Genomic DNA, 27,230 nt, shown 5'->3' on the forward strand with positions numbered 1-27,230 from the left:
CCAGAAGAAAGTCACAGAAATTAAAGATCTGCTGGCATTTTCTGGGTCTTGGGCATTCCCCAGTGTGTTATGACCACGCCTGGAGCCAAGCTTGCTTATTTAAAAGGTTAAGACCTCCTCTTCTCCTCCACTGAGGAGGCCCGATGGAATGTTACAGTTGCTTTTAAAGCCTTTACTTGTAACAAAAGGAGTAAACCCAACAAATTACACTCGGAAAATGCAACACTTTCAACTCACAGGTTCAAATGAATGAGGTTCATTTGAAAAGTGAGCCCTGGTCCCTCAGCCAGAAAAAAAACAAAGTTCAACCCACCAGCGTGAACATAAAGTATGAACTCCCCCACAGTCAGATGCATCCCTCTTTCTCCAGGAAGCTGCCGGCATTTTGGGGAAGGAGAACAGAACAGCTCCTGCCTTGGGGCAGAGACATTTGAGCATCAGTATTTTATTGCAAAGACTAATTACATTGCTGTGTACAAGTCACACTGGGCAGTGTGCTCCTTCATTGAAGTGGTACAAAATACATACGGTACAGCCAGTCCCCCCAGTGGCACCGGCGGGAAGGGAGGGGACAGTCCCAGGGTGGGCAGGCACGGAGCAGAGGGAAGACCCTCCCGGGGGTGCTGGTGCCCAGGGGAAGGGGCTTTGGGCATGGGGGAGGCAGGAGGCTGCCCCTGCGTCAGGGAGCCAGGAGCTCCCATCATGTGCATCATGGGCAGTGCCACCCGAGGGGACACGGGGCTGGAGGAGCTCAATGCCAGCCACGCTCACACCCAAGCAGCCTCTTCCCCACCAGGCCCAACCCCTGCCACCAGCCCCGGCCCCTGGGGCATGGTCCCTGTCCTGGAGCCGGGGAAGGCACCGCAACCACCCGGGGACTCCGGCGGATGGGAAATGGAAAAGATCTGCTGGAATGAAGCGCTTAAAAAAACAGAGATGGAGCCAGGATCAACAAAAGGTCCCCCTTTGGTTAGTGTTTCCTACAGTGATTAAAACAAGCATCTCGGCCCCTGCTCCAGCAATTAGTGGTAGAGAATTTGGGAGGAGGTGGCTGGCAGGGTGTGCACCCCATGAGCACAGCAGAGCAATGCTGCTGCTGCTCCCAGCGTCCCTCCCAGCAGCCTTAAATAGCAGGGGGGCACAGGAGAGGGACTGGGCTGCAGGGCAGGGGGAGGCTGGATTAGTAAAATGTACAAGTTTGCCTCTTCTATTTACAACCAATAAATACTGAAAAAAAAAAATCAGTAAACTTTTTTGTTTTATACAAAAAAAAGTCTCATTGCTGCTTCTCCCATGGTCAGTGTTTGAAAAAGTCCGGTTAAAGCCCAAGGTGAGTGGCACTTTCTGTGGGTCAGGCAGTGGCAGCTGGGGCACCTGGAGCACCCTGAGCTCTCTGGCCCCTCGCGTGCCCACACAGACCCGAAGTCTCTATATACACAGTTTCAGACAGAACTTTGCTCTCCTCCTCCTCAGGCTGGCAGCGCTGGGGGCATGGCCCAAAGCTCTCCCCTCAGCAGAAGAGACACTGGCATTTGATCTTTGGTGCAAGTTTGAACGTGGGCCGGCCCAGTCCAGCTGGAGGATGCGCTGGATCAGGAGAGGAGCGAGACCACGCAGGCTTCCAGCTGGGGAGAGCACGAGGCACCCACTCCATCATGGCATGGCCACAACCTCCTCCACTGGCTCAGCACTGGGGCAGGGCTGCATCCTTCCAGCTCACCTCCCAGCCAGGGCAGCCATGGCTTCTCTCAAGGGAAGGACGGGCAGAGCTGTGCGGTGGTGGCAACGCCAGTGATCCCAGGGAGGACAGACATGGAGGTAACACTGGGAAAGCTGGGAAGGAGGCTTGGCAGCCCCAGGGTGGTGGTGGCTCCTGCTCTGCTCCCATCACACAGCCCCTCTGCGAGTCACCGCTCCCCGGCTCGCTCGGACACAAGGCACCTACGGCAGAGGCGGGCTCCAGCTCTGGGCTGGCCGGGCTGGACTAGTGTCGCACCGTAGAAGGTTAAAAAACAAAACAAAACAAAAAAATATCCCCCCCACTGCTGCCTTCCTGTGTAGAAAAAAAAAGACCTGATTGGAACTGGGGCTTGTGCAGAGAGAGGCAGAGGCCCACAGCAGTTGCCCAACTCTCAGCTCTGGGTGCGGAAGGGAGGTGCACGGCCGTCCCCCGTGGGTGAGGGTCACTCCTCTGCCGTGCAAGGCGGCACAAGGACCGGCCACAGCCAAGCCCGGAGCAGCTGCCCCCAAGGCCCCGACGGTGATGGGTGGCAGTGGGGCTGAGGCTAGAAGATGCCCTTGGCGATCTTCAGGCCTTTCTGCTTCATCCTGGGCAGGGTGGAGCTGGAGCCGTGCTTGATCTTCACCCCCTTGGAGAAGCCCCGCTTCTTGAGCACAAAGTCGTAGTTGGCGGCGGAGTTCATGGCGTAGAAGACGTTGGCGTTGTCGGGGATCTTCAGCTCTGGAAGTGAACAAGGACGAGGGTCAGTCAGGTGCCCTTTCCTTGAAAGGGGACCAGAGTGGGGCCGAGGTTGGTCCCCAGGTGCTGGGACCCCTCTTAACTGTCACCTCTCATCCCAGCTCCAGCCTGGTGCTGCCCAGGCTGCTGGGCTGCATGGCCCCAGGGAAGCCCCCACGCCCCAGCACACACCTCTCTCCTCCGAGATGATCTGGACAAGCTCATAGTCTTCAGGCCGGTCCCCATCCAGGTTGTGTTTGGCCATGGCCTTGCGAATAACCACGGGGGTCTTGTCCTGGCTCGTCACCTGTGAGCACAGCGTGCTATGAGCCCAGAAAGCCTCCCACTGGAGTCTCCTCCCAAAATGTGCCGTGCCCATATCCAAGCAGGACAAGCCACCCCTCTCTGGTGTTTCCACAGGGATGTTACTAACCAGGATGCTCTTGTACATGTTGCCGTTGTCCACAGCCAGGCTGACACGGATGATGCAACAGTCGTCGACCTGCTGGTTGTAGAGGGGCAGCGAGAGTGAGGAGTAGCTGGAGATGCCGGAGACCGAGCGCTTGTGTGTGCGGGAGGCCGTCACCGGCGTGGAGGAGACAGAAGAGGAGGAGGCACTGCTGGAGCCTGAGCCGATGCCTGACGTGTCCAGGGAAGAGAGGGAGGTGGATTCCCAGAACTGGAGGGCAGGGAGGAGAGGGGATGCGGAGGACACAGTGGGTTTAGCTTCTCCATCGGCCACAGACGGGGCGTACCAGCGCTGGGGGAGGGAGGCCAGAGGGATCTCACTGACCTGTGACAACGGGGGACCGACACAACTACAGCCACTGGAGGCACGAGAGCCTTGCCGTGCTGCCAGAGCAGCAAAGGGCAGGGGGCCTCCCGAGCAGCCCCCGGGCCCCCCACCTGCTCCCCCCCAGCCCCAGCGCCAGGGCAGAGGTGGGACAGTCCCCATACAATGGCCACACCAGCCCTGGGAGGCCTGGACCCTGCGAGCTGCCACGTACCTTCTTCTCCTGGCAGTCAGGGGACTCGGGGATGAAGCTGATGTTGATCTCCTCCACGTCGGAGCTGCTGGAGCCGGCGGAGGTGACGCTCACCGAGTCGGTGGCATCCCCACTGCACAGGTACTGCCCACACTTGAGCTGGTCGAAGGATTTCGAGTGGGAGCTGCCGCTGGCACAGGGCTCAGTGCTTGGCGGCTGCCGGCTGCCAGGAGAGAGGTGGGGCAGGTGAGAAGGGAGCAGGGTGAGGGTGCATTTGGCTGGCAGGACAGCGGCCATTCCCACCTGGTCCCCTGCAGTGCCCAGCCAGGGATGCCCCACGCTGGCCCCCACCTCCCACCAGGGACTCACTCGCTCCATCTCTTGATGATGCCGGTGTTCTTCTTGGCCTTCAACGTGTTGCTGGCTGACTCTGACAGTGGCTCGATCTCACACGACAGCCCATAGCTGGGAGGGGAGAGAGGAGGGTTTGAGCTCCCTGTGCTGCCACCAAGTGTGAGGGAGGCAGAGCAGAGAGGGGAGCACGGGACAGCTGCTGCTGTCAGAGGAAATGAGTGGTGGGACCTCCCGAAGCACCAGCACGACCCCAGACCTCTCTCACTCACCTCTCGGCCTCGCTGAGCCGCTCCAGGCTGTGGAACCACTCCACGAACTGATCCTCCTGTGTGAAGCTGTAGTTGTTGCAGGCCGACTGGAGCAGCTTGATCTGCGCGATGACTTCGAACTCCTGCAGCAAATGGAAGCCATGAGACCAGAATCCCCTCCCCCAAAACTGAAGAACATGAAGTAAAAAAAAGAGAGGGATCAACCCCAAAGTGACTGGCACAGCCTGTGATTGCACCAGGTCAGCCTGTGCAGCTGCCAGGGAAAAGCTCTCACCTTCCTTCTCTTCTCAAAGTTGATCAGCCCACCCTGGAAAAGAAAGAGATGAAGGTCAGATTGGAACAGGCAGAAGAATATTGCTCCCACCCTTCCCTATCTCTGTCTTGCTGCCACTGCAGTGTGGGTAACCCTGCTGAGAAAAAGTAGCCCATTTCCTTGGGACAGAGGTGGATGTGCATGGTGGGATATGGGATGTGGTGTGAGACACAGGATGTGCAGGATGCAGTGTGGGATACAGGATGTGCAGTGTGGGATACAGGATGTGCAGTGTGGGAATACAGGACACACGGGGGACCAGCCTGCCTTTTATCAGCCCAGGCTCTGGGAGGAAGGGGAGCATAGGGAGGAGGTACGTACATCCAGGAAATCCTTCATGGCCGTGTCGAGCATCACCAGGTCCGTGAGGAAGGTGCCAAGGTAGGGAATGGTGCCCTGCATCACTCCCTGTGGGGACAGAAGGGACAGTGGGGTCAGCAGAGCTGGGACCAGCCCGGGCAGCTGCTGGGGACAGGGCACAGGGACAGCCCTGCCAGACTCACCATCTCTCGCTGCTGCTGCTGCCGCTTCTGAGCCCTCTTTGGGTTGATCTCCAAGGTGGCGAATTTGGATGTGCCCTCCTGGATGGTGGGGAGAGGTGGATCAGCACAGGTGGGAAACAGCTCTAATACCTTTTAGCTAAAATTCACACCCACGTTTTTTTATATAACTTTCCTTGTAGGAAAGAGGAGGAAACCAAAGCTTTTTCATGGCTCACGGAGAGGAGAGCCTTAGTGAATAGGAACTGCTGCTCTCATTTCTGTATAAATGCCTCCTCAACGGGACGTTTTGTTCCCTTTTGCATTTTGTTTCCTGTCAGTCCCTAAACCAGAGCTAGGCTGGGATCTGTGGAGAAGCTCCACACAGAATAAAGACATTTTTGCCACAGCCTTCCACCAACTCCACCACCCCACCCAGAATTAAGAGAATTTTGCCCTGGACTGTTAACATGCAGCTGCCTCTGGGGAGAAGCTGTCGCTTGGTGCTCTGGATCCCATCCCATTGCTTATCTGTTCCTTGGATTGTTTTGCCAGCTCCAGGTAATGAGTTTTGGGTGGAGAAACAGAAATCCCAGCCTTGCTGAAACCCCTGCCTGCTCCCCAGACTCAGCACGCCCTGCCTGCATCCATGCCTGCGACTCCAGCAGCTCTGGGCTTTATCCTTTGGCTGGAACACCATGGAAACCTGAGCTGCCTGCCAGGAGCAGGGCAATGTGGGTTCTCCTTCCCCCTACCTTGATGAGAAGCTCCCGGCTCAGCGAGTGGTTGTTCTCATCGGAGAAGATCTCTGAGAGCTCATGGAATGTGCGGAAGCTCTCCCTGCTCAGGGGGAAACAAGGGGAAAAGTCAGCAACGCTGCCACAGTGGGCTTTCCTCCTTGGGCTCTCTTCTGCTCACCCAAATGACCCCAGTTATGCTCAGCTCCAGATGGGCCTCGCAGTTTGGGAGCTATTCCAAGGTGTTTCACACAGAAGGGTGAGGTGATGATGCTTTCATTTCCTCACCCTCCTTAGGTCCCTGACACCTGACACCCGTCCCTGGGTTTTGGGCACACTCCAAGAGGCAATGCTGGAGTCGAGGTGATCCCATTTACACATTCAAGGCCCACAGCATGTCCTTCCCCTTGGAACCGGCCCCGCAGGAGCTCCTTACCGCAGGACCTCGTCCCAGGTCTTCTTCAGCCGGTGCACGGCGTTGCACTGCAGGGCTGAGAGGATGGCTCGGAGGGAGGAGAAGTTCTTCAGGATGCGGCATTCCTGGGGACAGACAAGGAGGTGACAGGACTCGGGTTAAAAAAAGCTGGAGGATCTGCTGGGATTCCAGCATGGCAAAACCTCATCCCTTGGGTGGAGGTGGGAGGTGAGCTGTCCTACCCGAGCCACTTCGATCCACCGCTCCACCACCTTGGCCCTCTGCTGTGGCTTCAGGGACCTGTCCCCGAGACAGGTGGCAATGACACAGTTGGCCACACTGTTGAACTGCGAGACCGTGGCACGGATGGTGGGGGCCAGGTGCTCTTTGCCCTTCTTGTCCCGCTGGGACCAGATGCAGCCCAGGCAGTGGTAAGGCACCACTTTCTTGAACAGCTCCTGGAAGATAAAAGGGAGGGAGAAGGGTCTCTTTGGGTTCTCTGGGGAGAGAACAGGCCGGGAGGAAAAAGGGATGGGAAGAGCCAGGCCTGTGCCCAGAGCACCACTGAGCTGCCTGGTGGGCGACTACTCACAGCATCCATCAGTGTGAACTGTTCTGCCACCATCTCTGGGGAGAAGGAGAGGAAATCTGGCTTCCCATCCCCGACCCCGTTCTCCTCCACCAGCTGGAAGGTGCAGCTGCCATGGTCCACAGCTGCAGGAGACAGGGTGAAGCTGAGCCCCGCAGTGCCCACACCGACCCACGCCAGCCCCCTGCAGACACCCACCCCCCACCTCCCAGGCTCTTAATTCCCATCTGGCTTCGCACCTCCAGCAACGAGGCTCAGATAAAAGGATAGTTGTTTTAAACCTGGGTACAAGTGTCTGGGTACAGAGGATTAAAGGCAGATTAGCTAATCCACTTAAAAATCCCACTTCTGCTGCAACTGAATTAGCTTCCCAGTATCCCTCCATGTAAACAGGGTTTATGGCTGTTCAGCCATGTGGCTCAAGTTCTGGAGACCCTTGATGCCAACCAGCAGCATTCCCTCCACCTGCAGCCCCAAATGACCCCACAAGCGGGGTGAGGACCCCACCTTCTGCCTCAGCCTCGCTCTGCTCTTGCTGCTGGAACTGGGCCAGCAGGATGCGGGCTCGGCGCTCCAGGTCGGAGCCAGGGATGTTGTGGCGCACGTAGGAGATGAGCTGCTTGAGGCAGGCGAAGTCGGGGGGCTTGCGGAAATCCTCTGAGTACTGATCCAGCCAGGCCCCCAGGATGGAGGAGATGGTGCTGCAGCAAGGGGGAAAACACAGACAAAGAGGATCAGGTGCCAGGAGAAACCCGTGTGCACCCCCACAGGCCCAGGAGCACTGCTGGGACAACACATCCCTCCCAAAGAGCTGCCACCAGAGCCACCACAGCACAGTCAGACTTACTTCTTCAGCTCCATCCTCTCATCCACAGTGTGCCTGGCGTGGTCCCCATTCGCCTGCACATGGAGTTTGCCATACCTGGTGGGGCACAGAGAGCAGGCAGTGAGCACCCTGCACTCAGCTACCTCTCAGAGCAGCCTCCTCCCGCTCCACACCACCCCCAGCTCTGCCAAGGGGTCAGGATGAACCTGCTACGCAGTGTCCTGCTCCCCTCCCTCTTACAGGAACAGGGAAGCAGCCAGCACTGACCACCTCACTGGAAGAGCTCCAGCTTTCCGGGAAGTTGTGTCCTCCCTGCCCTGTCCCAAAACCTTCACGCAGATGGAGCTGGGAAAAGCCGGCAGACCTCCAAGGCATTGCAGCAGAAGATACTGGGGCTTTCCTGGCCACCCCCAGCTGTGTTGTGGGGCTCAGGGCAGCCTCACCTGTTAAGCAGCAGGTCCAGCACTTGCTTGGTGGTGGCAAAGGCCCGGTAAGTGCACAGGAAGATGGTGACATAGGTGGAATCATTGCCCTTGAAGGCTGAGACCAGGTACTCCACCAGCTTCTCCAAGGTCCCGGCTTTTATCGTCCGCACCTTACACGTCTCGTAGAGGTTTAGGGCCGACTCATTCTCAAACTGCCAGGACAGGAGCAGAAGTCAGTGGGCTGGGTGAAGAAAGGCACCATCAAATGCAAAGTGTTCCCACCAGCTTCACAAGCTCAGGTCTGGGCTGGGACCCCTACAGTGCCTGGGGCTCTCCTAACTGGGAAAGAAAAGCTGAGTCTCCTCAGACAGCAAACACCAGCAACCCAGCTGAGAAGACCTGAGCACTTGGGAAATCCCAGGAAAGGCCTCAAGGTTGCCAAAATCCAGATGCAAATCAGAGTTGCCCTATTTTTCAAAATGGGGCTGCGGATTGTGTCACCTCTGCCCCTTCCCATGTGGGAGAGGACAGCAGGTGCTCCCACTCCCTGCTCCCAAATAAATACATGATTCCCATGGCAGGGAAACATCTGAAACCCCCCCTGTGGCAGGAGGAGCCCCCAGCTTACCCCCAGCCAGCGCTGCCCTTTGTTTGCCGTGTGATGGAGCTGCACTTTCCGGAGGGATATGCTGTAGATCACACCATCCTCCAGCTCTTCTCCGATCTCCTGTGTGGAGCTCTGCATAGAAAGACAAGATACACCACGAGATAAGGAGAGCAAAGTGTGGCAGAGTTGTTTTGTGGCTCCTACAAGGGATCCCAGCGAGCCAAAGGCAGCAGCTGGCTGGCTGGCAGCGAGAGTCTCCCTCACCTGCTCAGAAATGCAAGCCAGGTGACACCAGTGTGTCTGGCCAGCTGAGCCTGCCCACAGTGGAGCCAGGACTTTGGGAAGCTGCTCTTGGTGTGTCCCGTGTCCCCTGGCCCCACATCTCAGCCCTTCAGCAAAGCCAGGCTATGCCAGTGCAAGGTGGGACCCCTCACAAGCCAGCGAAAGGGACAGTGACAGCACAGCCCCGTGCCCAGCCATGGCTGCTCCCGTGCCCAGCCATGGCTGCTCCCCTCCCCAAGCCTCTGCCCCTCCCATGAGGTGAGGCTGGCTCCTGGTCTGAGCAGGGTCTCAGTGATCTGTCCCTGCAGGAGCCAAGCACCTCGGTGCATTTCCCTAATAAATAATAACTCAAACCAAGCTGCCCACCAGCTCTGGCAGCACTGGCAGAAATCCCAGGGGAAAGCTCAAAGCTGGGGGGAAATCCCAGGGATCTGCACCAGGGTTGGGTCAGCCACAGCCAGGACAGGTCTGGGTACAGGGGACAGGCACCTCTGGGTGACAGGCACCCAGCTATGAGGCTCCCATTTTTGCTCTGGAGGATGGAGATCACCAAAAATTTGGTGAGGAAAGGGGTGATGCTTCTCAGGGCACACACCTCCCCCAGCACCACATGCCAGCACAGGCTCAGCAGCAGCTCCAGCCCCACAAGGACAATCTGGTTCCCTCCTCCTCCTCCCTAACCACGCTCTGCTGAGTCAGTGCCTCCCTTAAGAAGATTTATCCAGATCCTTTTAAACACTGCGGGGATCTCCCCCGCCCTCCATCGCCAAATGGCAGGACATGGACAAACACACACCAAAACCCACAGCTCAGCAGAGGGAGAAAACACCTGAAAGCAGTAAGCTGCTTAGAGGGGGAGGTGACCATCACTGGGACACAGGGGTGTGGGGACAAACCTCTCCTGCCAGAGCCAGCCCACGGCTTTCCCTGCAACTGCCCCTCAAAGAGCCCTGAGCATTGACAACAACACAGGGCTCGCTGAGGAAGAAACTGCCATGGAAGGACCTAGGATGGAGCCCCAGAAGTGATGCTGCTCCCTGCAAAAAATCCTCCTCCAAACTGCCCCTGTGAGCACGGGGACAGCCACACCCCGGGCCCCAGGCTCAGAAGAGGCTGCACATCTCAGCAGACAGGAGCAGAACACGACCCCGAGCCGACGGATTGAACATGCACCCAAATGCTCTTTAACCACCATCCTTTATCAGCAGCACCACCACAGCAGTGGTCACTGCTCTGTTATCACAGCCTGCTCAAGCCACGGGTTGGTTAATCACAGGGAATCAAGGCAGGGAAGCACAGCCAGCTCTGAGGGGAAGCTGGAAAAAGCCTCTCATTCATGGCTGTAATGAATGAGGGCAGAGAATCCCCCTGGGCAGGGTTACTGACTTTTTCACTTTCTGCTGAACCTGCTTTTCTCACTTCATGCCAGACTATGGAGAGGTTTGGCTTGTTGAGGGGTTTGAGGAGTTGTGAAGCTCTGCTGTGAGCATCAGGAGCCTCTCCCAGGATTCACTGGCTTCCAGACCAGCTCTGACAGCACCCGCACGAGGCAGCAGACACCAGACGTCCTTCCTGGCACCTGCGTCTGGCCCGCTCTTGTTCCGTGCTCTGGGATAAATTATGGCACAAATTTGTGTTCAAGTACACTGCCCTGGGGACTGGCACAACTTTGGGAGAGGGCTGCCAGCACAGCCAAAGCTTTGTGTCCACTCTGGATCACCCATCTACAGTGACAGCACCTAACCAAGTAGTCTTTCTTCCACTTTTCTTTCTTCCACTTTGCCCTTTCCAACAAAAAGAAAGAAAAGCCATGGAAACGCTTCCCAATTTGTCCTGGGATCTTTCCCAATCTTCATCACCCAAACTGCACATCAGCCCTACCCCGTGGACCTCCCTGAGGAGCTGAGACTTCAGGCTGGAGGAAAGCTCTGGGTCCAGAGCCCTGTACAGTCTAACTCAGAAAAGAGATTTGGCTGGGCAGTTGCAAACCCCAAAATATCAAGAAAAATCAGATGCTTGCTGACATGCAATTAAATTCATAAATTAAATCATATGGGATGAAAAAACCATCTCAGGATCAACCCATGAATCATTGGCAGCTGCTGTGCAACTACAGTGGAAAGTATTGCCACAACTGTGCAGGGTTTTCACTCTGCATTTCAGGTCACGAGCAGGGGATACTCCCCATTTTGATGTGCGTAAAAGCAAATTTCATTTCCTTCCCGTATCCAAGACTGTCAGATTCATTCATTTTTCGTCTTGCTGACTTGTGTGATATCCCCCAAAGTTCCCCCTTTGCAAACCACACACGAAGGCCGCGGCTTCCCAGCGCTCTGCAGGCTCCTGCCAAGAGCCAGGAGAGCTGCTACACTGGGACATTCTAAAATTTGGCTATTTATATTCCGTGTGAGCTTCCTCTTTCCTACGGCTGCTCCTCCGAGATGCTGATTGTGCATTCCGCACACGATGGTTCAAAACCAACCAAGCAAAAAAGCAGCAGCAGGACAGAGCCAGAGGAGTCTCGCTCCAACACCTGCACCAAGCACACGTTTCTCCCCTGGCAGGTGAGGAGATGAGGTGGGAGAGACACAAAACCTTGACCCGTGGCTTATGTTTGTGCCGGCCACCCCAAATCCTGCAGCCACACCAGGATTTCCAGCAAGTCAGCCAAAGCTGAACGCCTTCAAAATGGTCTCTGAAGAGACAGGTGAGTGCTGGTAAATATTGCAACAGTCACTGCTCCCCACTGCCTGCCCTACACAGCTGCTGGAATTTTCTGCCCCTCAGAAGGAGGGAACGTGAGTCAGGCTCAGCCAACACACAAACCCTCCTCCACCTCAGCCTGAAGGTGAGACACAGGTGAACAGTCCCTTCTGTTGGCACAAGGGATGAATCTAACAGGCCCAGGCCGTGCTTTAAACATCTGCAGCAAGATTTGATGCTCATGGCATCTGCACCTTCCACCAAACTCATACGAGTGAGACCTGGAAGCCCAGAGAAAGTGAGATCCAACACATTCCAAGATGGGCACCAAGAAAAGGGAAGACACAGGAAAATGAATGTTTGATTTGATTTCCCCAGCTCAGTGTGCAATCCTGGTCCGCTCCACACAGCACGAAAAAGGCCTCTGGCTGGAGGGGCACAAGGAAAAGCCACATGTTTAACTCTGCCCAGTTGTGCAGAGCAGAGGCTTTTGCAGAAGCAGCTGTGAGTGAACTCTGCAGGAGTTCATCCCCTGAAATATGAAACGGGAGGTCTGCACCAGATGGCTGCCCTGGGCCTGGGGACTGCCTCTTCCAACTGCAGCCAGCCCCGGAGCTCCCACTGATGGTTCAAAGCTTTTGTGACTACACCAGGGAGGAATTCCTGCTCCGTGCAATAAACTCTTCTGCTCTCTGGTGAATGTTCTTGTACTCGGCGTGGTGTCAAACCCCACGTCTTCACACAGAGGATTAATAAGGAGCTCTAAGATGCAGCCAAGGTTTCGTGAGCCTGGAGGAAGGGTGTGAGGGACCCTCAGAGCCAGGGGGAGAGCAGCAGCAGAAGCAGCAGGGACTCTGCCTTCGGCTCTTCCTGACTGATGAAAGGAGGGGAAAACGCAAAAGCCAAACAGCAAAGTAAAACACTGGCTAGGGCTCTGCATTTTGGAAAGTGTTTGAGATCAGTCACAAAGGTGGTTTTGGTAAGACAGGAACAAAGTGCAGGATTAAGTGTGAGCACACAGCATCCCCACACGTTACACACAGACAATTACCCAACAATTACCAGGTCTTAAGAGCTCTGCTCCTGCGTGCCCCGGGTTAGAGCACTGGCCTCCAAAGGCACAAAAATAATGAACTGTTAGTGGAAAAAGGTATTAATTTCAGCACACATGGAAGAGGCACCACTGCTCAAAGTGCTTTTGCTGATGCTCTCTGGACCACAGCTGGTTTAACAATCGAGATATTTGTGTTACTCTGCTCCCTTTCAGTTGAGCTACACAAAATGCCTGTTCTATAGACAGGTACAGCACAGCACCGAGAGTATCTCTGCACCGTGATTTCAAAGGGGCTGCTGCTACCAGCCACAAGAGAGGAGCAGACATTAACCCTGCCCATGGGAAGCCAGGAATGTGTGCCTGTTGGGAATTAACAGTCTCACTGGCTAATGAGACAAGAAAAGGCAGAGCTGAACCTCGGAGACATCACCAGGAGTTTCCCATTGAAGCTCCGCGCTTGCATAAGCTCAAAAGAACTCGATGAAAGGTGGTAAAAGCCAGAAAACAGCAAGTGGGGGTTTGGTCTTTGCAATCCCCAGCCCCTTCTCAGAATAATCCCTTCCCACTAGCAACGGGAAATGGGCCTTTCCGGGAACTAAAGAAAACGGCTCCACCATGGCCCGTGTCCCCCACGGCTGACACCAACCCCGAGTCCACTTTCATTTCACCCTCAGGAGCAAACCCTGAACCCCTGCAACGAACAGCAGCGACCTCGGGACCTCTTGTGCAAACCCGAGCGTACGACGTTATGTAAAAGGAAATAGGAAAAAAAGTCACCCGCGGGTAGTGAAAGGAAAACAAGCGCAGCTCTGTGAAGCGAAGATAAAGACCTCAAAAGCAGAAGCACCCTCTGTCCTACACATCCCAAATAAGCACACGCAGCACAACGCTCTTCCCCGTGGGGACTTCCAGGCAAAAAGCCCTGCGGTGGCTGTTCCCCCACGGCTCTGCCTCGAGGGATTGCCCACTCCTGGCACTCACGGGCAGTTTCCTTCCCCTGGCTGCGCTCAGGAAGACCACAAGGACTACCCCAAACTGGTGAGGCAGCTGACAAACATCCCGTTTGCAGGGGAAGGAAAGGTGCCCACGCTGGTGACTCACGGCATGTCCTTTGGAACAGCAGCCTCACTGAGGGCAGGAGCACTTCTGCTCCCAAACATCATCCCAGTGATGGCCCTGATGGCACTGGGGTGGTTCTCTCCAGCTGGGCAAGTTGATCTCCCACTGTCTCCTTTCTCCCTGAGTGCTCCTGTCGCTGCTGATGGAGCTCAGTCCCCTGCCACAGCCCGGCTGTACCTGGCCCCTGCTCCTCATGCAGAGATGTTCAGCAGACAGACACAATTCCTTTGGATTTTCAACACTCTCTGCCTGCCTTCCTGCCTGCTCTGAGCTGCCTCAAACCAGGACTGATTCCAACAGCCCATTAAAACACAACAACCAAAGGGGAAACAGGAAAGGAACAGAAAAAGGGCCAGAAGCTAAACTTAAACCCACCATGAAAAAGGGGTGGTTTTGCCAGGACACCAGGCCAGTGGCAACAGCTGAGGGTCTGTTCTCTCCTCATCAGTTGCTGGGCTCTACAGCTGGGTTTTCCTGACACTCTGCTCCAGGTGCTTCAGCATGGAAAGCTGTGCCTCAGGGCAACAGCCCTGGAGCCAGAGCATCACCCAGCACCAGGATGGGGCAGAGAGAGAGGCCACATCACCCCTTACCTGCCTCTTGTGGGGATCTTACACCTCCTCCCTCGGGCTCTCTGGGTCCCGAGACTGACAGCCAGTCTGATCCTGTGTCTGTGAGCCAGAGGGGTTGCAGAGAGTATCCAAAGGCAGCCTTCTCCACCCTGGCAGCTCAGGGAGAAGGGAAGCTGGCAGATCGCTTACAAAGGCATCTTGTGACTCGAACGCAGTGAGTCAGTGGCTGGAGCAAGGATTAGGAGCTCAGCACTCGGGTCCAGGAATGAGACAGAGCAGATTCACAGGATTCCTCCCCCATTTGCTCTTGGTTTGCTTTTAAAGAAAACTAAGAGCCTTCCCACCTGGAGAGACTTTTTTTTGCTCTTTTTAGGGTTTAGAAATCAAAGACTCTGCACGTCCACTCCATCCCCAGCCTTCAAGGGGCAGGATCAGACCCCAGGGGGGGATGCAGGTGCTGGGGGATCAGCCTGACAGGGGACTCCCCAGGGAAAAGCAAACTCCAGCCACAACAGGGATGACTGATTAACTGCAAACCCCGTGTTTCCCACCCCCAGGAGTAGAGATGACCACCAGCCATTTGCATCCCATCTGAAAACACCACCGGAGCAGGACACCCTTGTGTCCCCTGCCAGGGGACGTGCTGGGATGGCTCCCCTTGCAGGCTGTTCCAAGAAAACTGAGTGCAGCAGGTTTTGCTTCCTCTCTAAGTCGATGGAAAAAAAGATCCCGCCGACACAGCAGATCTAGCTCTTGCTCCACAGCCCTGAGCCCTGTGCTCATGATGGCCCCGGCAGCATCCCAGCCCAGAGCTGACGCCTCTGCAGGGCAGGCTCGGAGCAGAGGGACGCAGCCCTCGCTCACAGAGCAACTGCTCCGCCGACTCGCCCACAGCCCCGGGGCGTTACTGGAAGTGAAACCAGAACGACACGGCTGGCGAAAAACGGTGTATAAAAAATTAATATAGATACTGCTCTGCGAGGTTAAATAAAGATCGAGCGTCTCATCCCAAGTCGTTTCAGCTCAGAACAAAAGGTTTGCGTTTTACCGAGATGGAACAGAAAAATCTGCAAAAAACCGTAACGGGAGCAAGTTCAAAACCTGATTGATTTTTTTCTGAGTGTACAGTAGCACCTGGAAGTCACATGCAACATGACAGCTCCCCAGTGGCTTGTTCAGATGTGAATTAAAACATGAGTGGTCGTCCTGAAGAGTTCCAGCCTACCTGACCTAATGCTACTCTATTGATTCCACCTCTGAAACAGGGCCCTGGTGCACCACATGTGTTACTGCTGCTGCAGCAAGAGCTGCCAGGTGTATTGGGAAAGGGATGGAGATGAAGTTGGCACTTGGAGCTGACGTTCCTTGAAACTGATTGGAATGGTCACACCTAAAATGTCAATTCTGTCTTCACACACGTGTTCACCAGGACACACAGACCTGTTCCTTGTGGCAACTCCAGGGCAATGCTTGTCCCTTGCATGGATCAGCACCTGCAAGTGACTTCATCTTCATAAAAGTCTCTACATTCCCAGAGACACAAAACCTACATATTCTCCAGCTCTCAGACAGCAAAAAAATTAATTTTAGGAAGTATCAGCTGCAATAAAATCAGCTCCTTTTGTCAAACCTGCTCCTTGCCCTGGCACGTCCATGTCCTGCATGAATGAAGTGCTCACCTGGGCACACACCTGCGGCACAAGCAAGGTGGGATGTGCAGAAAGGGCAAAGCAAAGATCACAACTACAGTAAGTGCCAGGTGTAAAACACCAGGCCAGCCCCAGGAGGAGGCTTTCAGCCCCTCATGCCGTGCTGAACCATCCCACTGGCCCCACACTGACATTCCCAGTGAGTTTCACCACACACCATTCCCAAGCAGCCTGGTTAAGCTGTAAATGTCTGTGCAGTAACTTGCCTGCTGCAGCTTGCAGAGGGGAAAAGACGGCAAAGTTTTGAAGGTGCACATATTGGGGTGGCCAGGCTGGGGGCTGTCCAAAAGCCACAGCCTTGCCTGGCCACACTCTGGCTGACAGAAACTGCACCTCTCCCCTCCGTTTCCATTTGAACAAGGTTAATTTCGATTGAGCTGAGACACATCCTTAGCTTAGACAAGCTGAACCAAAATAAGCCCTTCGTGAAATAAATGTGTCCACCCATGTGTTTACTCCGCCTTACGTCAGCTGACATTCCCTCCACCGAACCTGGTGGGGGAATGAACGTGGGCAAAGCTGACAAGCCCAGACCTTTTGGGGCCCCCTCCTTCAAATCCCATCGCCACAGCCTATGCAGAGGAGGATGCCCAGGGGGCTCCGCATGCCCCCAGCCCGGCCTGGCCCCGGGCACGCTCTGCCAGCCGGATCAATGGCACCACTGTGCTCCTGGGGCCGCAGAGGGGCTCGCAGTGCCGGTGGCACAGGGACAGGCTCGGCGATGGCTCGCTCTTTGTGTGCGTGTCTGCACCAGGGTGACCCAGTAAACAGCTGAAGCAGAGAAAATGCAGGAACAATCCAGTGCAGGGAGGCAGAGAGGGGCTGACGGTGAAAGGACGGCAGGAATAAATGCGAGGCTTTGTTCTCCGGTCGTGCCCCCCGCGCCCAGCTCCCACCCCGGCCGGGATGACGCGCGGCTCCTCCATTTGCTGCTGCCATGTGCTTCCCGGGATCAGCCTGGCTCGTCCCAGCCTCCTCCTGACACCCGCAGCCCCAGCGTGTCCCAGCACACCCCAGCTGCGGGTCTCAGGCCGTGCCCTTCGCTCCGCAGAGATTCTCCCCTTGCAGGATATCCCGCTACTTGTTCCCCTCCCCGCGGCGCCCGTGGGAAGGTGGAAGAGGCAGGAGCGAGCACTTCTGCTTTGCAATCAACAAAATCTCACCTTGGGAGCATTACTTAAATAGGTGTCAACAAGGCGGGAGGTGCTACCTGAGCAGGTGTCAACAAGCAGACACCCGGAGGGGCTGCGATCGGGATGCTCTGCCTGTTCCGGGTGATTTCCACAGCTGAAGCAAGTGAGATTTTACGATTAACTGGCACCTTTGGGGAGAAAACAACTGGAAAAGGATAAAAATCCCGCTGTTGTCAAGTGTCTGAACACACACACTGGGAGTCTCAGCAGTGAGGTTGGGCCCCTGGTCCTGCCCTGAGCGCTGGGTGTGCCAGAGCCTGTGGCACAAAGGAATGTGGGTGCCCAGGCTGGGGGGACGAATTCCCTCCCCAGACCCTCAGCCCTGCACTGTAGGTGCGGGTTTGGCCACGGACCATGTCAGAGCAGCTAAAACACCACGCAGGTGCCTGTTCCTCCTGGCCATGGCACCTTGGTGAGCCAGTACAGGCATGTTCCCACCCCGACTCATGTGTTCCTGCCACCCTGCCCCATTCATCCCCTGGGATTACAGCCACAGGTGAGGATTCCTGCAGCTCGCCCTCCCATTTAATAAAATTGCTTTGGGGGACACACCCTGGGATACCCAAAAAACTGAGATGCACAATGACCATGGGGCAGCATCAATGTGGAGAGGGCAGAGCTGCCCACCTTCCTTCCCTGACTCCTTTCCTTTGACGTTGCCTGGACTAACACAGGTCAAGCCTCAAAGAGCCCCATCCTCCCAGAGCTGAGTTTTGCTGAGGAACACACCAAAATCCATGGGAATGAGGACTGGGAGAGGTGGAGTTTGTGGAATACTCCCCCCCCCTGCCCCCCAAGAAGCACCTCAGGGAATAAGTGTTTGTTATGACTCTGGTGTGAGCCATAGCTACGCTCTGAGTCACCCCCAGCACTGTGAGGGAAGAACCAGCCAGGCCTGTCCCATCTTCCTGCCAGTTCTCACTGTTGCAACCGGGACTGAATCGAGTAAACCACATTGTCTAGAAATCCAGTAATCCCAGTGACTGTCACCAGCAACGGGCACCAGCAACGCATTGCTCAGCACGGGGCTCCTGATCAGCAGAACTGCAGCTGGGACCAAATAGCCATTAAAAATATAATCAGAAGCAAACAAATAGCAGCATTTGGAGGAAAGCTGGGCTGCTTTAAGGTGATAAACCAACCCGAGCATCGGCCTTGCTCTGGACAGTCTGCAGTGATCGTTGGGGTCACAGCAGGGGAGGGTTGGGGGTGACACCAGCAGCCCCAGCACACATCCCTCAGCTCCCGGGCTCTGCTGTTGCTCTGGTGCACAGAGCCAGACCTTGCCAGCAGCAGGCCACCAAGTGAGCCTTTTAGGCAGGTGTCTGAACAAAATCCCCGGGGTTTCAGCCTAAACTGGAAGGTAAGGTCCTGAACCCCCCAGCCACATGAAGGTGGTGCTCCAGCATCCTTACTGATTTCCCACAGCAAGGTGCTTTGCTTTGCCCAGCTTGGCTAAACCCTGGTTTCCTGAAGTTAGTTCCAACTCCTAGAGGTGAACCCAAGCACATCAATTTCACAAACACACTCTGGCTGGGGCAGGAGAATGGGGCAGGCTCTCAGCTTGAGAGTCTCCATGGAGACCCAACCACTGCAAAGAGCAGGGAAAGGGTGCATGGTTTTGCTCCATGACATGAAAAGAAGTTCTGGTAAGATGGGTAGCGAGCCCTCGGCAAAGCAGGTTTCCACACAAGCCCTCAGCTCAGCTGCTGGAGTGTGGTTAGCAGAAAGCAAAGCCGCTCTAAAAATAATGCCTCAGCATTCCAGATGAAGTTGCCTCCGATGAGTTTCCTCTCCAATCTGCTCTGTTTGCAAGTTCGACCAACTTTTTTTTTTTTGCTCCCATCAGCTCTGAGGACTCGGCTGGTGCCTGGCAGCCGGAGCCATCCCCATCCTGCCTCTGCTGAGCCCGGGGCTCCCCAGGCAGCTGCTCCCACCGGCTCCCAGCGCCCCACGTGCGGAGGGAAGCCGCCCTTTCCCGTCCCAGCATGTTTCTGACAGCAGAGCTCATCCAAATACCAACGGTGTAATGAAAACAAACTGCTGTGGAGCCAGCCCAGGCAAACAGGCCGCGCCAGGAGCCTCTGCGTGTGCTTAATCTCCACTGACACTTCGCTGTCACATAACTCCTGACCCTCAGGTAGAGGGAACTCGGCGTTATCTAATGTAAAAGTGCTGCCCCAGGAGAACCCGCGCCAACACAGCCGCGGGTACGTAACCGAAAACCGGAGAGGTGATTTGCATAACATCACAAAAACAAACCAAAAACAGGTGAGAGGGACGGAGGTTGGAGGAGCTGCAGAGTCACCACTTCACTGCACCGGAGGAGAGCGGCGTTTGCCCAACACAGCCCGTGCCACCGCATGCTGAGAATGAGGGAAGGACTTTCCTGACACCTCTGGCAGGTGGAACACCTCTGAGCTGTTCCCAGGTGTTAAGGAACAAAAGGCCCATCCACAAAAGGCCTTCTGCAAACCCCCTGTGCTAACCCGAGTGCCCAGAGCAGCCCTTGCAGCTCTGCCCCTGCTCCGACCCCCTCCCCGTGACTCTCTCTGGGCAGCCAACCTGCCAGCCCGAGGAGAGGCTGCGTTTACTGGGATTACTGGGATTAGTGCTCCGTGCCCGAGCTCAGCGCTCCCTTTCCCTAATGACTCAGGAGCAAAGTCCAAATGCATCGTTACTGGGGCTGCGTGAGAGGGCTGGGGCTGCTGTGACGTGCAGGTGAGTCCCCACCTGGGCAATGACACAAACTGGTAACTGGAGTACCCAAACACCCCAGTCCTTCCCCTGCTGCTGGTGCTCCCAGGAATGCTGCGGCCAGAGGCTGCCACACAGCTTCAGCGTGGTGCTTAACAGATCTTCCTGGGCACCAAACCCCACTGCCAGCATCACCTTTCAGCCTACAGATGCTTCTCTCTGCAAATCGAAGGTCCCACAGACCCCTGGAACAACACACACACATTTGGGACCAGCCATGGATGCTGCTGTGGGATCTAACCCCCACAAACAGCACGGGATGAACACTTTAACCTGTAAAAGGAGTGAGTCCCACAACTCAACTCTTTCTCCCAAGGCCCAAGGAATGTTTCAAACCCCAATCCTCCTCACCCAGACCCCGCAGGTGCCATCCCACCACAGCAATGCACAAACCCTGACTTGCCATGAGCCGTGCTGGAGCCCCCCGGGCCCCCCGCCAGCAGCTCAGCCAGCTTTGTATCCAAATCCTGCTCCTTAGCAACCACATTTTTTCCCCCCTCTTGCTGAGTCCGTGGGAGATGAAGAAATATTTGAGAACTGAGACCGCCCTGCTGCAAGGATTTATTTAAATAAAAGGAGCATGTCCGTTTGAAAGCCAGTCATTAGGCAGCTCTGGAGATAAGGCGTTAGAGAAAGTGTGAGCAGGGCATACCCAGCCTTTAAACGAGCGACCTAAATAAGCTCTTTCCTCCTTCAATTACACTCCCCTCAGGGAACACAGTGGCTGATTGGAGCGCTGGGAAGGGAGATGGAGGAGCTGCTGGTGGTGAAGCCCTTCCTATGGCCAGACCAACTCAGGTGGCTCTAAAAACAGGTCGTGCTCTAGCCCTAAGTGTGGGATGGGCACAGCCAGCCCCCCCAGATCCCAAAGAGTGGTGGGTGCCAGCTAAACGAGACCCATCCCCGCAGGCTCAGCTGGCCTGGTGCTCCTTTTGCTCATCACACCCCAAAGCCAGGCACAGGGAAGTGGGGAAATACTCCAAGACTGCATTTCCTTGCCCCTGCCTGGTGATGCCACCCTGAGAGCCATGAAAAAAGAGGCTGCAGTGGAGCATTAGCGTGATCTGGGGCAGCAGGGGGGGGGTGAAGCTGAGCCATGCTGAAGCACAGGGGTGGCCTGGGGGGTGGTTTGCCTGTTCAGCCTGTGAACAAACAAAGATTTCAGTTTCCAGGGCTGCAAGTCTGGTACTAAATCCACTAAAACCTCAGCAAGATCCCAGTATGGGGATCCCCACCCCTATGGAAACATGGCACAGCAGCCTCTGAGTAAAACAATTATTACACAAGCACATTTAGAAGCTTCTCCCCAACTGCTCTCTAACCATATCAAATGATAATTTAAAAAATCCCTCCCATCTCTGTTATTCCCACCCTGCATCAGCCACCAGCAATCAGCATCCCAGTCTGCTCCAGGCCTCACCAGCGGCTCCAAACCTCTCTGGAAGGGAGCCAGAAGGTAGGTCCCCATCCAAGAAATACCAACAGATGATGTTCATCTGGCAAATTGCAAGGGACATATCAGGTTGTGCCTGGGGGAGGAGAACAGGCTGGGAGAAAAGGATCTAATTCCAAAGGCACCATGGGAAGTGAAAAGAAAATGGCTTTTAAGAGATGTCTTTGCCCCTCCCTCCCAGCTGTAAAGAACAAGCACTGACCTCCACGGCGTCTGGGCTGAGCAATTCAAGTTTTCAAGGATGCATTTAGCAACTGAAAATCTCCTAATTGTTCAGAAAACAAACAGAGCCAGAATAGCAAGGACATGGGCTTTTTTTATAAGCGTCGGCCCAGCCTTGTCAGAGGTTCAGCAACATCAGCTTCATGAAAGTTTCAGTCTGTGTCATCTGCAGTGGTGTTTTAGGCCATTCCTGGCCAGCAGGACCAGGAGGGCCACGAAATTCACTCTGTGGCTCCTGCTGGACTGGAAGGATTGACACTCACTGCTGATATGGAATGGATTGGAACTGAAAAGGTCAAAGTAAAAGGTCTGCAAAGCTGCTCTGTCAATCCCCCACTTGAGACAGTCAGTTTAAATTTTCCATCCCCTGTGGTTAAAATCACGGTGAGAACACTTGGCTCACACGGCCAGGAGGCCTCCGAGTGATGCCTGGTGATCGATACCGTTGCTGTGGGATACAGGCAAAGTCTTCCCTGCTGCTATCCCTGGGGGCTGAGTGAGGACCAGAGAGCGAGCCACATTCCCTGCAGCCTGCCCAGCAGCTTTCCAGGGCTCCTCTATTCCCTGTGGGACCAGACTATCCACCCACGAGCTGCCACAGCTCTGCCAAAACCCAGCACAGCTCCCTTTGGCAGAAGTGACAGAGGTCCCACCATGGACCTGGGGACTGTCACTGGGGCTCAGCAAAACACTGAGGGTCTCTGGGGGTTCTTGTTCAAATAATCTGCCTTCTCCTCTCAGTGTGCATCTACAACTCTGCCTGAGGATTACAACCCCCCCAGGCCACCACAGTTGTCACAACAGTGACATATTTTTTCCTTTCCCCCGTCGTGCACTGAGCACCCTGTGCGTCCCAAAGCTGCTCGGGAGGCCATGGGTCACCATGCACCCCTCTGGGATGCCCATTTTCTCGCCATCACTTGCAAATGAGAACAAAAAGGAGGAATTTATCTGTTCAGGACTGGGAGGAAAGCTCAAGCGAGCGGATGCTGGGGCAGTGCTCTGACCGTTCCACAGCACAGACCCACGTACAGCCCAGCACAGAAATGTGGGCTCGGGAGGAGCTCTGGCTGGCAGCTGTGCCCGTGCCACGCTCAGGTGAGCAGGGCTTTGCTCAGTGCCAGCAGGGGCCACGCAAAGCCTCCTTCAGCCCCGTCACTTTTCCCTCGCAGCCACATCTCCCGAGATGCTGCAAAGCCTCTCCTGAACTCCGGAGCTGCCTCCAGCCGGGGTTCATTGGGGCTCACATGTGCCAGGCAGGCTCTCCCCAGGGATGAGAGGCGCACACGCTGCATCAGCCCCTCTTCTCCTCCCCCTGCTCTTGCTCTCCCTGCCAAAAGCGCGGCCCCTCAGCCTCCCGGAGCGCCGCGGGCCGGCGAGGCTGGACTTCCTGCCAGGCATAACACGAACCAGATGATGTACTCCAAACCCTGTCAGTACGCCCACCCCCAGGAGAGAGGAGCAGGGAGGGGAGAAGGGGGAAAACAAGCTGGATGGAGCTTTCATGAACTCTGCAGAGCTGATGAGCCGCTGCCACCAGGCCAGAGGTGAACCGGTACAGCCGGAGCCTGAGCTCATCCCTTCCTGCCCGTGGCTGACCAAGACTTTCCATCACAGGTTGTGGGGCTGATCGTTTGGCACCGGGAGAAGGAGCCATTGCCCTCCCCGAAGCACTGGCTGCCCTCAGCGGATATCTGCACAGTAACTAAAGAGGCTTTAGTGGTGATTCCCCCCCTCCACCGCCCCCGTTCCAGCGGGAAGCATCCAGAGCAGCACATCTGCAGCTGGCTCTAAATCCCAGCAAAGCCAGACTTGCTGACCCTCGCTGGTGTTAACCCCTGCACCGCCAGGGCTGCGACTTCTGAATAGCAAAACCTTCCTCCCGCTGAGCTTCTCCTGACACACCGTTTGCTCCCAATCAGTGACACTCCCACCACACCGATGACGATCACCCATTACTAAGATAAAAGGCCCAGCTCTGACTCAGATTATTTCGGGTGCCTCCACATGCAACTGCCATCAACAAAGCGCTCGGGCCTCGCTGGGACCAGCCTGAATTCGAACCACCCGAGGTGGAATCCAAGCAAGCCCAAATATTTTGTACCCTCCAGGAAAGTCCTCCCAATGCCCGTAACCTTCCCAGAGGAACTTTTGTGGTTTGGACAAGCCTGAAGCCTTTACGAGCAGCTCAGATCTGAGCAGACTCCAGCCTCCTGCAGCCAAAATCTCAAATGAAATAGTAAAAGCCTGAAGTTTTAACAACCTGCCCCTTTCCCTTGGTGCCTGGAGGGAGAGCATCTGGTTTCTCCCAACAGAGCCTGGCAGCTGCCTGCCAGTCCCCGGGGCACAGGAACTCCCAGCAAAAAAAGCCAAGCAGGGGTACCCATTTATTCAATAAAATGAAACCTAAAGTACCAAAGGGGGCCTAGAAGAAGGCTGGAGAGGGACTTTTGCAAGGGCATGGAGTGATAGGACAATGGGAAATGGCTTTAAGCTGAAGGAGGGTAGATTTAGATTAGATATTAGGAAGAAATTCTTCTCTGTGAGGGTGGGGAAGCCCTGGCACAGGGTGCCCAGAGAAGCTGTGGCTGCCCCATCCCTGGAAGCGTTCCAGGCCAGGCTGGACTGTGCTTGGAGCAACCTGGGACAGTGGAAGGCTCGTGGCAGAGGGTGGGTAAAGATGAGCTTTACGGTCCCTTCGAACCGAAACCACTCTGTGATTCTACGTACCAGAATTCCGCGAAAAGCTCCGCGGGTTAGCAGCCTGCCCACAACCTCCGGGCCAGCCCTACCCACGCTGCCAGCAAGGCAGAGCCCCCCAAACCAGCCAGGGGTGCGCACCGGGGCCCGCCCCGCGCTCAGCCGCCCCCAAACCCCGCGCAGCATCCCCCGCACCGCGCACTCACCTCCAGCGGCGGCAGGTCGGGGTCGAGCTGCGTGAAGCTGTGCAGCACCACGGGGCTGCTCTCGCCGGCCACCTCCAGCCTGACGCCGCCCCAGAGGCTCCGCGCCCGCCGGCAGCCCTCGAACATCCTCTCGGGGCCGGCGGGGACATGGTGCGGCGGGGCCCGGCGGCGGCTCACCATCGGCGGGGCCGCCGCATCCCCGGCCCCGCAACCCGCCGCCGGCCCCGCCAGCCCCCCCGGCTGCCCGGGGAGCCGCAGCGGGGACGTGGGGGGGATGCCCGGGGGCAGCGCGCCGGGAGAGCCGCGGCGGAGCGGTGCGGAGCGGTGCGGAGCGGTGCGGGAGCGCCCGCAGCAGCGGGGCAGGCGCCGGGAGCCCGCAGCCGCCCCCGCGCAGAAAGAGCGGCCTGATGTCACGGCGGGGCCGGGACGGAGCCGGCGAGGCTGTAAACCAGGCACTGGATTTCCTCCCGCAGCCTCCGCCCGCCCCCGGGGGCCGGCCCGGCGCGGCTCGGCCTCCTCGGGGAGGGGGGGACGGGGACACGGGAGGCGTGAAAAGCCCCGAGGCCACAAAAAGGGGCGGCGGGCGGGAGGAGGATGCTCGGGGGGCTGCGGGATGGGGCGGGCGGGGGTGGCCGGAGCCCCAGCTGGGCGGGGGAAACACCGGGGTGTTACCGTTGGTGGGAGGGAGCAAAGTCACACCGGTGACAAGGGCTCTGGGAGAGGATCTTTGTGTCACCAGGTGCTCACGAAGCACCTGGGACTCACACATCGCCAGCCAAAGAAAAAGTGTTAACTGCGAGTATCATCAGCACTTGTTTTCATCTGAGCATTATCTCAGCCCAAGAGCTCAGCCCCCAGCAGCAGTGCCCAGGACACTGCCCAGCCCCTCGCTGGCCGCAGCTGGGCTTTATGGCGTGACACGGTCACGGCGCTGCGGGGGCAGCAGGCAGTGTCCCCTGGGAGGTGAAGTGATGTGACCCACAGTGAGTCAGTGCCAGGCCCCCCGTGCATAGGCAAAGGGGGGATTGGCGACCAGGGCATCTGCTCTCGGCCCAGCAGGGACTCTGGAAAGCAAAATGAGCCTGGGGGATAGCGGGGCTGCAGATCCCACTTTAGAGAACCCCTGCAAGATAATTTTGTTTTCAGAGGCAGAGAGAAACGGGCAAAACTGTTTGTCATTCATCAGCCCCCTGCGCTGAGCACAGCATGCTCCAGCCCTCCCCTGCTCTTCCCCTTCCCTCCTCACACACTGCTGAGAAACTGCATCACAGGCTCCGGGCAGTTGCTGCTGACACCACCAAAACCTGGACTTTCATGCCTCAGCTCCCTCTGCAGCTGAAATAACACCAGCCTCCCAGGGCCTTCCAGCCCCACAGCTTTATTTCCAGTGAGGACGTGGAGCCAAGGCTCACACATCCAGCTCTGCCCAGGGCACCAGCAGCTCCTGCCCAGGCAGGAAGGGATTAACAAAGCTGCCAGGCTGTGATAGGCTTCAAACTGGAAAGTTTACCAGGCAGAAGGATGAGCCAGGACAACATGGGCTATTGTCCTGCTTTATCTGGAGACAAAGAGGTCAAAGGGGACTTCCTGGACACCCTGGGAAAGGAGACCCAGCCCAGCAGCAGGGCCTTGCACTGCCCATGGCAGCCCCACACCTCTGGGGGCAATACACATTTTGAGCCTGCCCAGGCACAGGGATCCAGGCCTGACCCCTGCCCAGGTCACCCTGCAGCACCAGGTGGGTCACTGGAGCTCTCTCCACTGCAGAAGGATGCGGTGATGCTCCGTGCAGAGGTGTCACCAGCCCCACTGACAAGTCATGAAGGAACCACATGACACTGCAAGATGTGCTGTGAAACTCAGTGGCGTGCATCACTTGGCTCAGGACATGCCAAAATCAGAGCCAGGGACAGGTTTTCCAGCAGAAATCAGTGTTGCCTCTCTGGGCTGTTAAGTCTTTGGGAGGGAGGCTCTGCTTTGCTTCATGTTTGAGTCTTAGGGCAGAGTAATCACAGCCCACCCCTGGAATCGCTTGGCACCGCTCGAGTGCACACAACAAACAACGGCACCACTCATTTTCAGCTGGCAAAGCCCTCCCAGAGCCTCCAGCTTCGTCTGACCTCTGCAGAAAGATGCAGCTCTGTTTGATGGGCAATTTTCACCGTCCCTCGGTTGACCACTAAAGATGGTTTCAGGGGAAAAACACTTCTGATAATGGATAATAAATAATATAAGGCAGGAAGGCAACTGCAAGGGTTTAAAAATAGCCAGTCAGTTTCCTTTCTCCTCTCTTGGGAACCTTCTGGGTCTGAAAAGCAAAACACTCAAAGCAGGGTCAGGAGCCCAAGTTCAGGATGTTTGCTCTGTGTAGCTAACCCCAAACACTCAGCCGTCAGGGGCAAGGCTCTTCAAAATCATGAGATTCAAAACAAATAACTTCTCAGGGCTTCTTATTTGCCTCTAAGCCCACAGCTGAACGGGAATAGGCAGGATCACACCCTCAGGTTCCCCCACCAGCATACTTGAAGATCTAGAAATTGTTGCAAAATGCAATTAATTGACATGCACGTGACTTCAGGGATTTAAGAAAACGATCAATGCTTGAGTGAGTCATTAAAAAAATACACTATCAATTTGCACTTGGCAAACCCAGCAAAAAACTTTTCACAACACACTGAGCTTTTCGATGTCATCTGTAAATGTCCCATCGACTCTGGCAGGCCCAGGAATTGGGTGCTGTGAGAAATCCATCAGTTTGTGTCCTTCCACCACTCTGAAATCAGCTCTTGGCTGGATAAATAC

The 27,230-nt window shown here is 56.1% G+C and overlaps 1 protein-coding gene across 5 annotated transcripts in view; it reads right to left on the bottom strand.

Moving 5' to 3' along the window:
• Positions 1 to 429: 429 nt before the first annotated feature.
• Positions 430 to 27,230, bottom strand: part of RALGDS (ral guanine nucleotide dissociation stimulator) — a 55,984-nt gene continuing 29,183 nt past the window's right edge. For 2 of the 5 annotated variants that reach the window (XM_069031495.1, XM_069031493.1), the window contains exons 2-18: positions 8,480 to 8,590; positions 7,870 to 8,063; positions 7,448 to 7,522; positions 7,108 to 7,301; positions 6,604 to 6,725; positions 6,254 to 6,469; positions 6,033 to 6,136; positions 5,615 to 5,699; positions 4,884 to 4,961; positions 4,702 to 4,788; positions 4,342 to 4,374; positions 4,068 to 4,189; positions 3,814 to 3,909; positions 3,466 to 3,667; positions 2,892 to 3,251; positions 2,651 to 2,765; positions 430 to 2,461 (exon numbers count right to left, since the gene is read on the bottom strand). In XM_069031495.1, the coding sequence (XP_068887596.1) occupies positions 2,286 to 2,461; positions 2,651 to 2,765; positions 2,892 to 3,251; positions 3,466 to 3,667; positions 3,814 to 3,909; positions 4,068 to 4,189; positions 4,342 to 4,374; positions 4,702 to 4,788; positions 4,884 to 4,961; positions 5,615 to 5,699; positions 6,033 to 6,136; positions 6,254 to 6,469; positions 6,604 to 6,725; positions 7,108 to 7,301; positions 7,448 to 7,522; positions 7,870 to 8,063; positions 8,480 to 8,590 (2,370 nt within the window). In that variant the 3' untranslated portion in view covers positions 430 to 2,285. Of the gene's footprint in view, positions 2,462 to 2,650; positions 2,766 to 2,891; positions 3,252 to 3,465; positions 3,668 to 3,813; positions 3,910 to 4,067; positions 4,190 to 4,341; positions 4,375 to 4,701; positions 4,789 to 4,883; positions 4,962 to 5,614; positions 5,700 to 6,032; positions 6,137 to 6,253; positions 6,470 to 6,603; positions 6,726 to 7,107; positions 7,302 to 7,447; positions 7,523 to 7,869; positions 8,064 to 8,479; positions 8,591 to 24,428; positions 24,609 to 27,230 lie in introns of those variants that run through there. The other 3 variants (XM_069031492.1, XM_069031496.1, XM_069031494.1) reach the window with 3 other exon arrangements.

Source organism: Aphelocoma coerulescens, chromosome 17 (genome assembly GCF_041296385.1).
Source record: "Aphelocoma coerulescens isolate FSJ_1873_10779 chromosome 17, UR_Acoe_1.0, whole genome shotgun sequence".
Taxonomy (NCBI): Eukaryota; Metazoa; Chordata; class Aves; order Passeriformes; family Corvidae; genus Aphelocoma; species Aphelocoma coerulescens.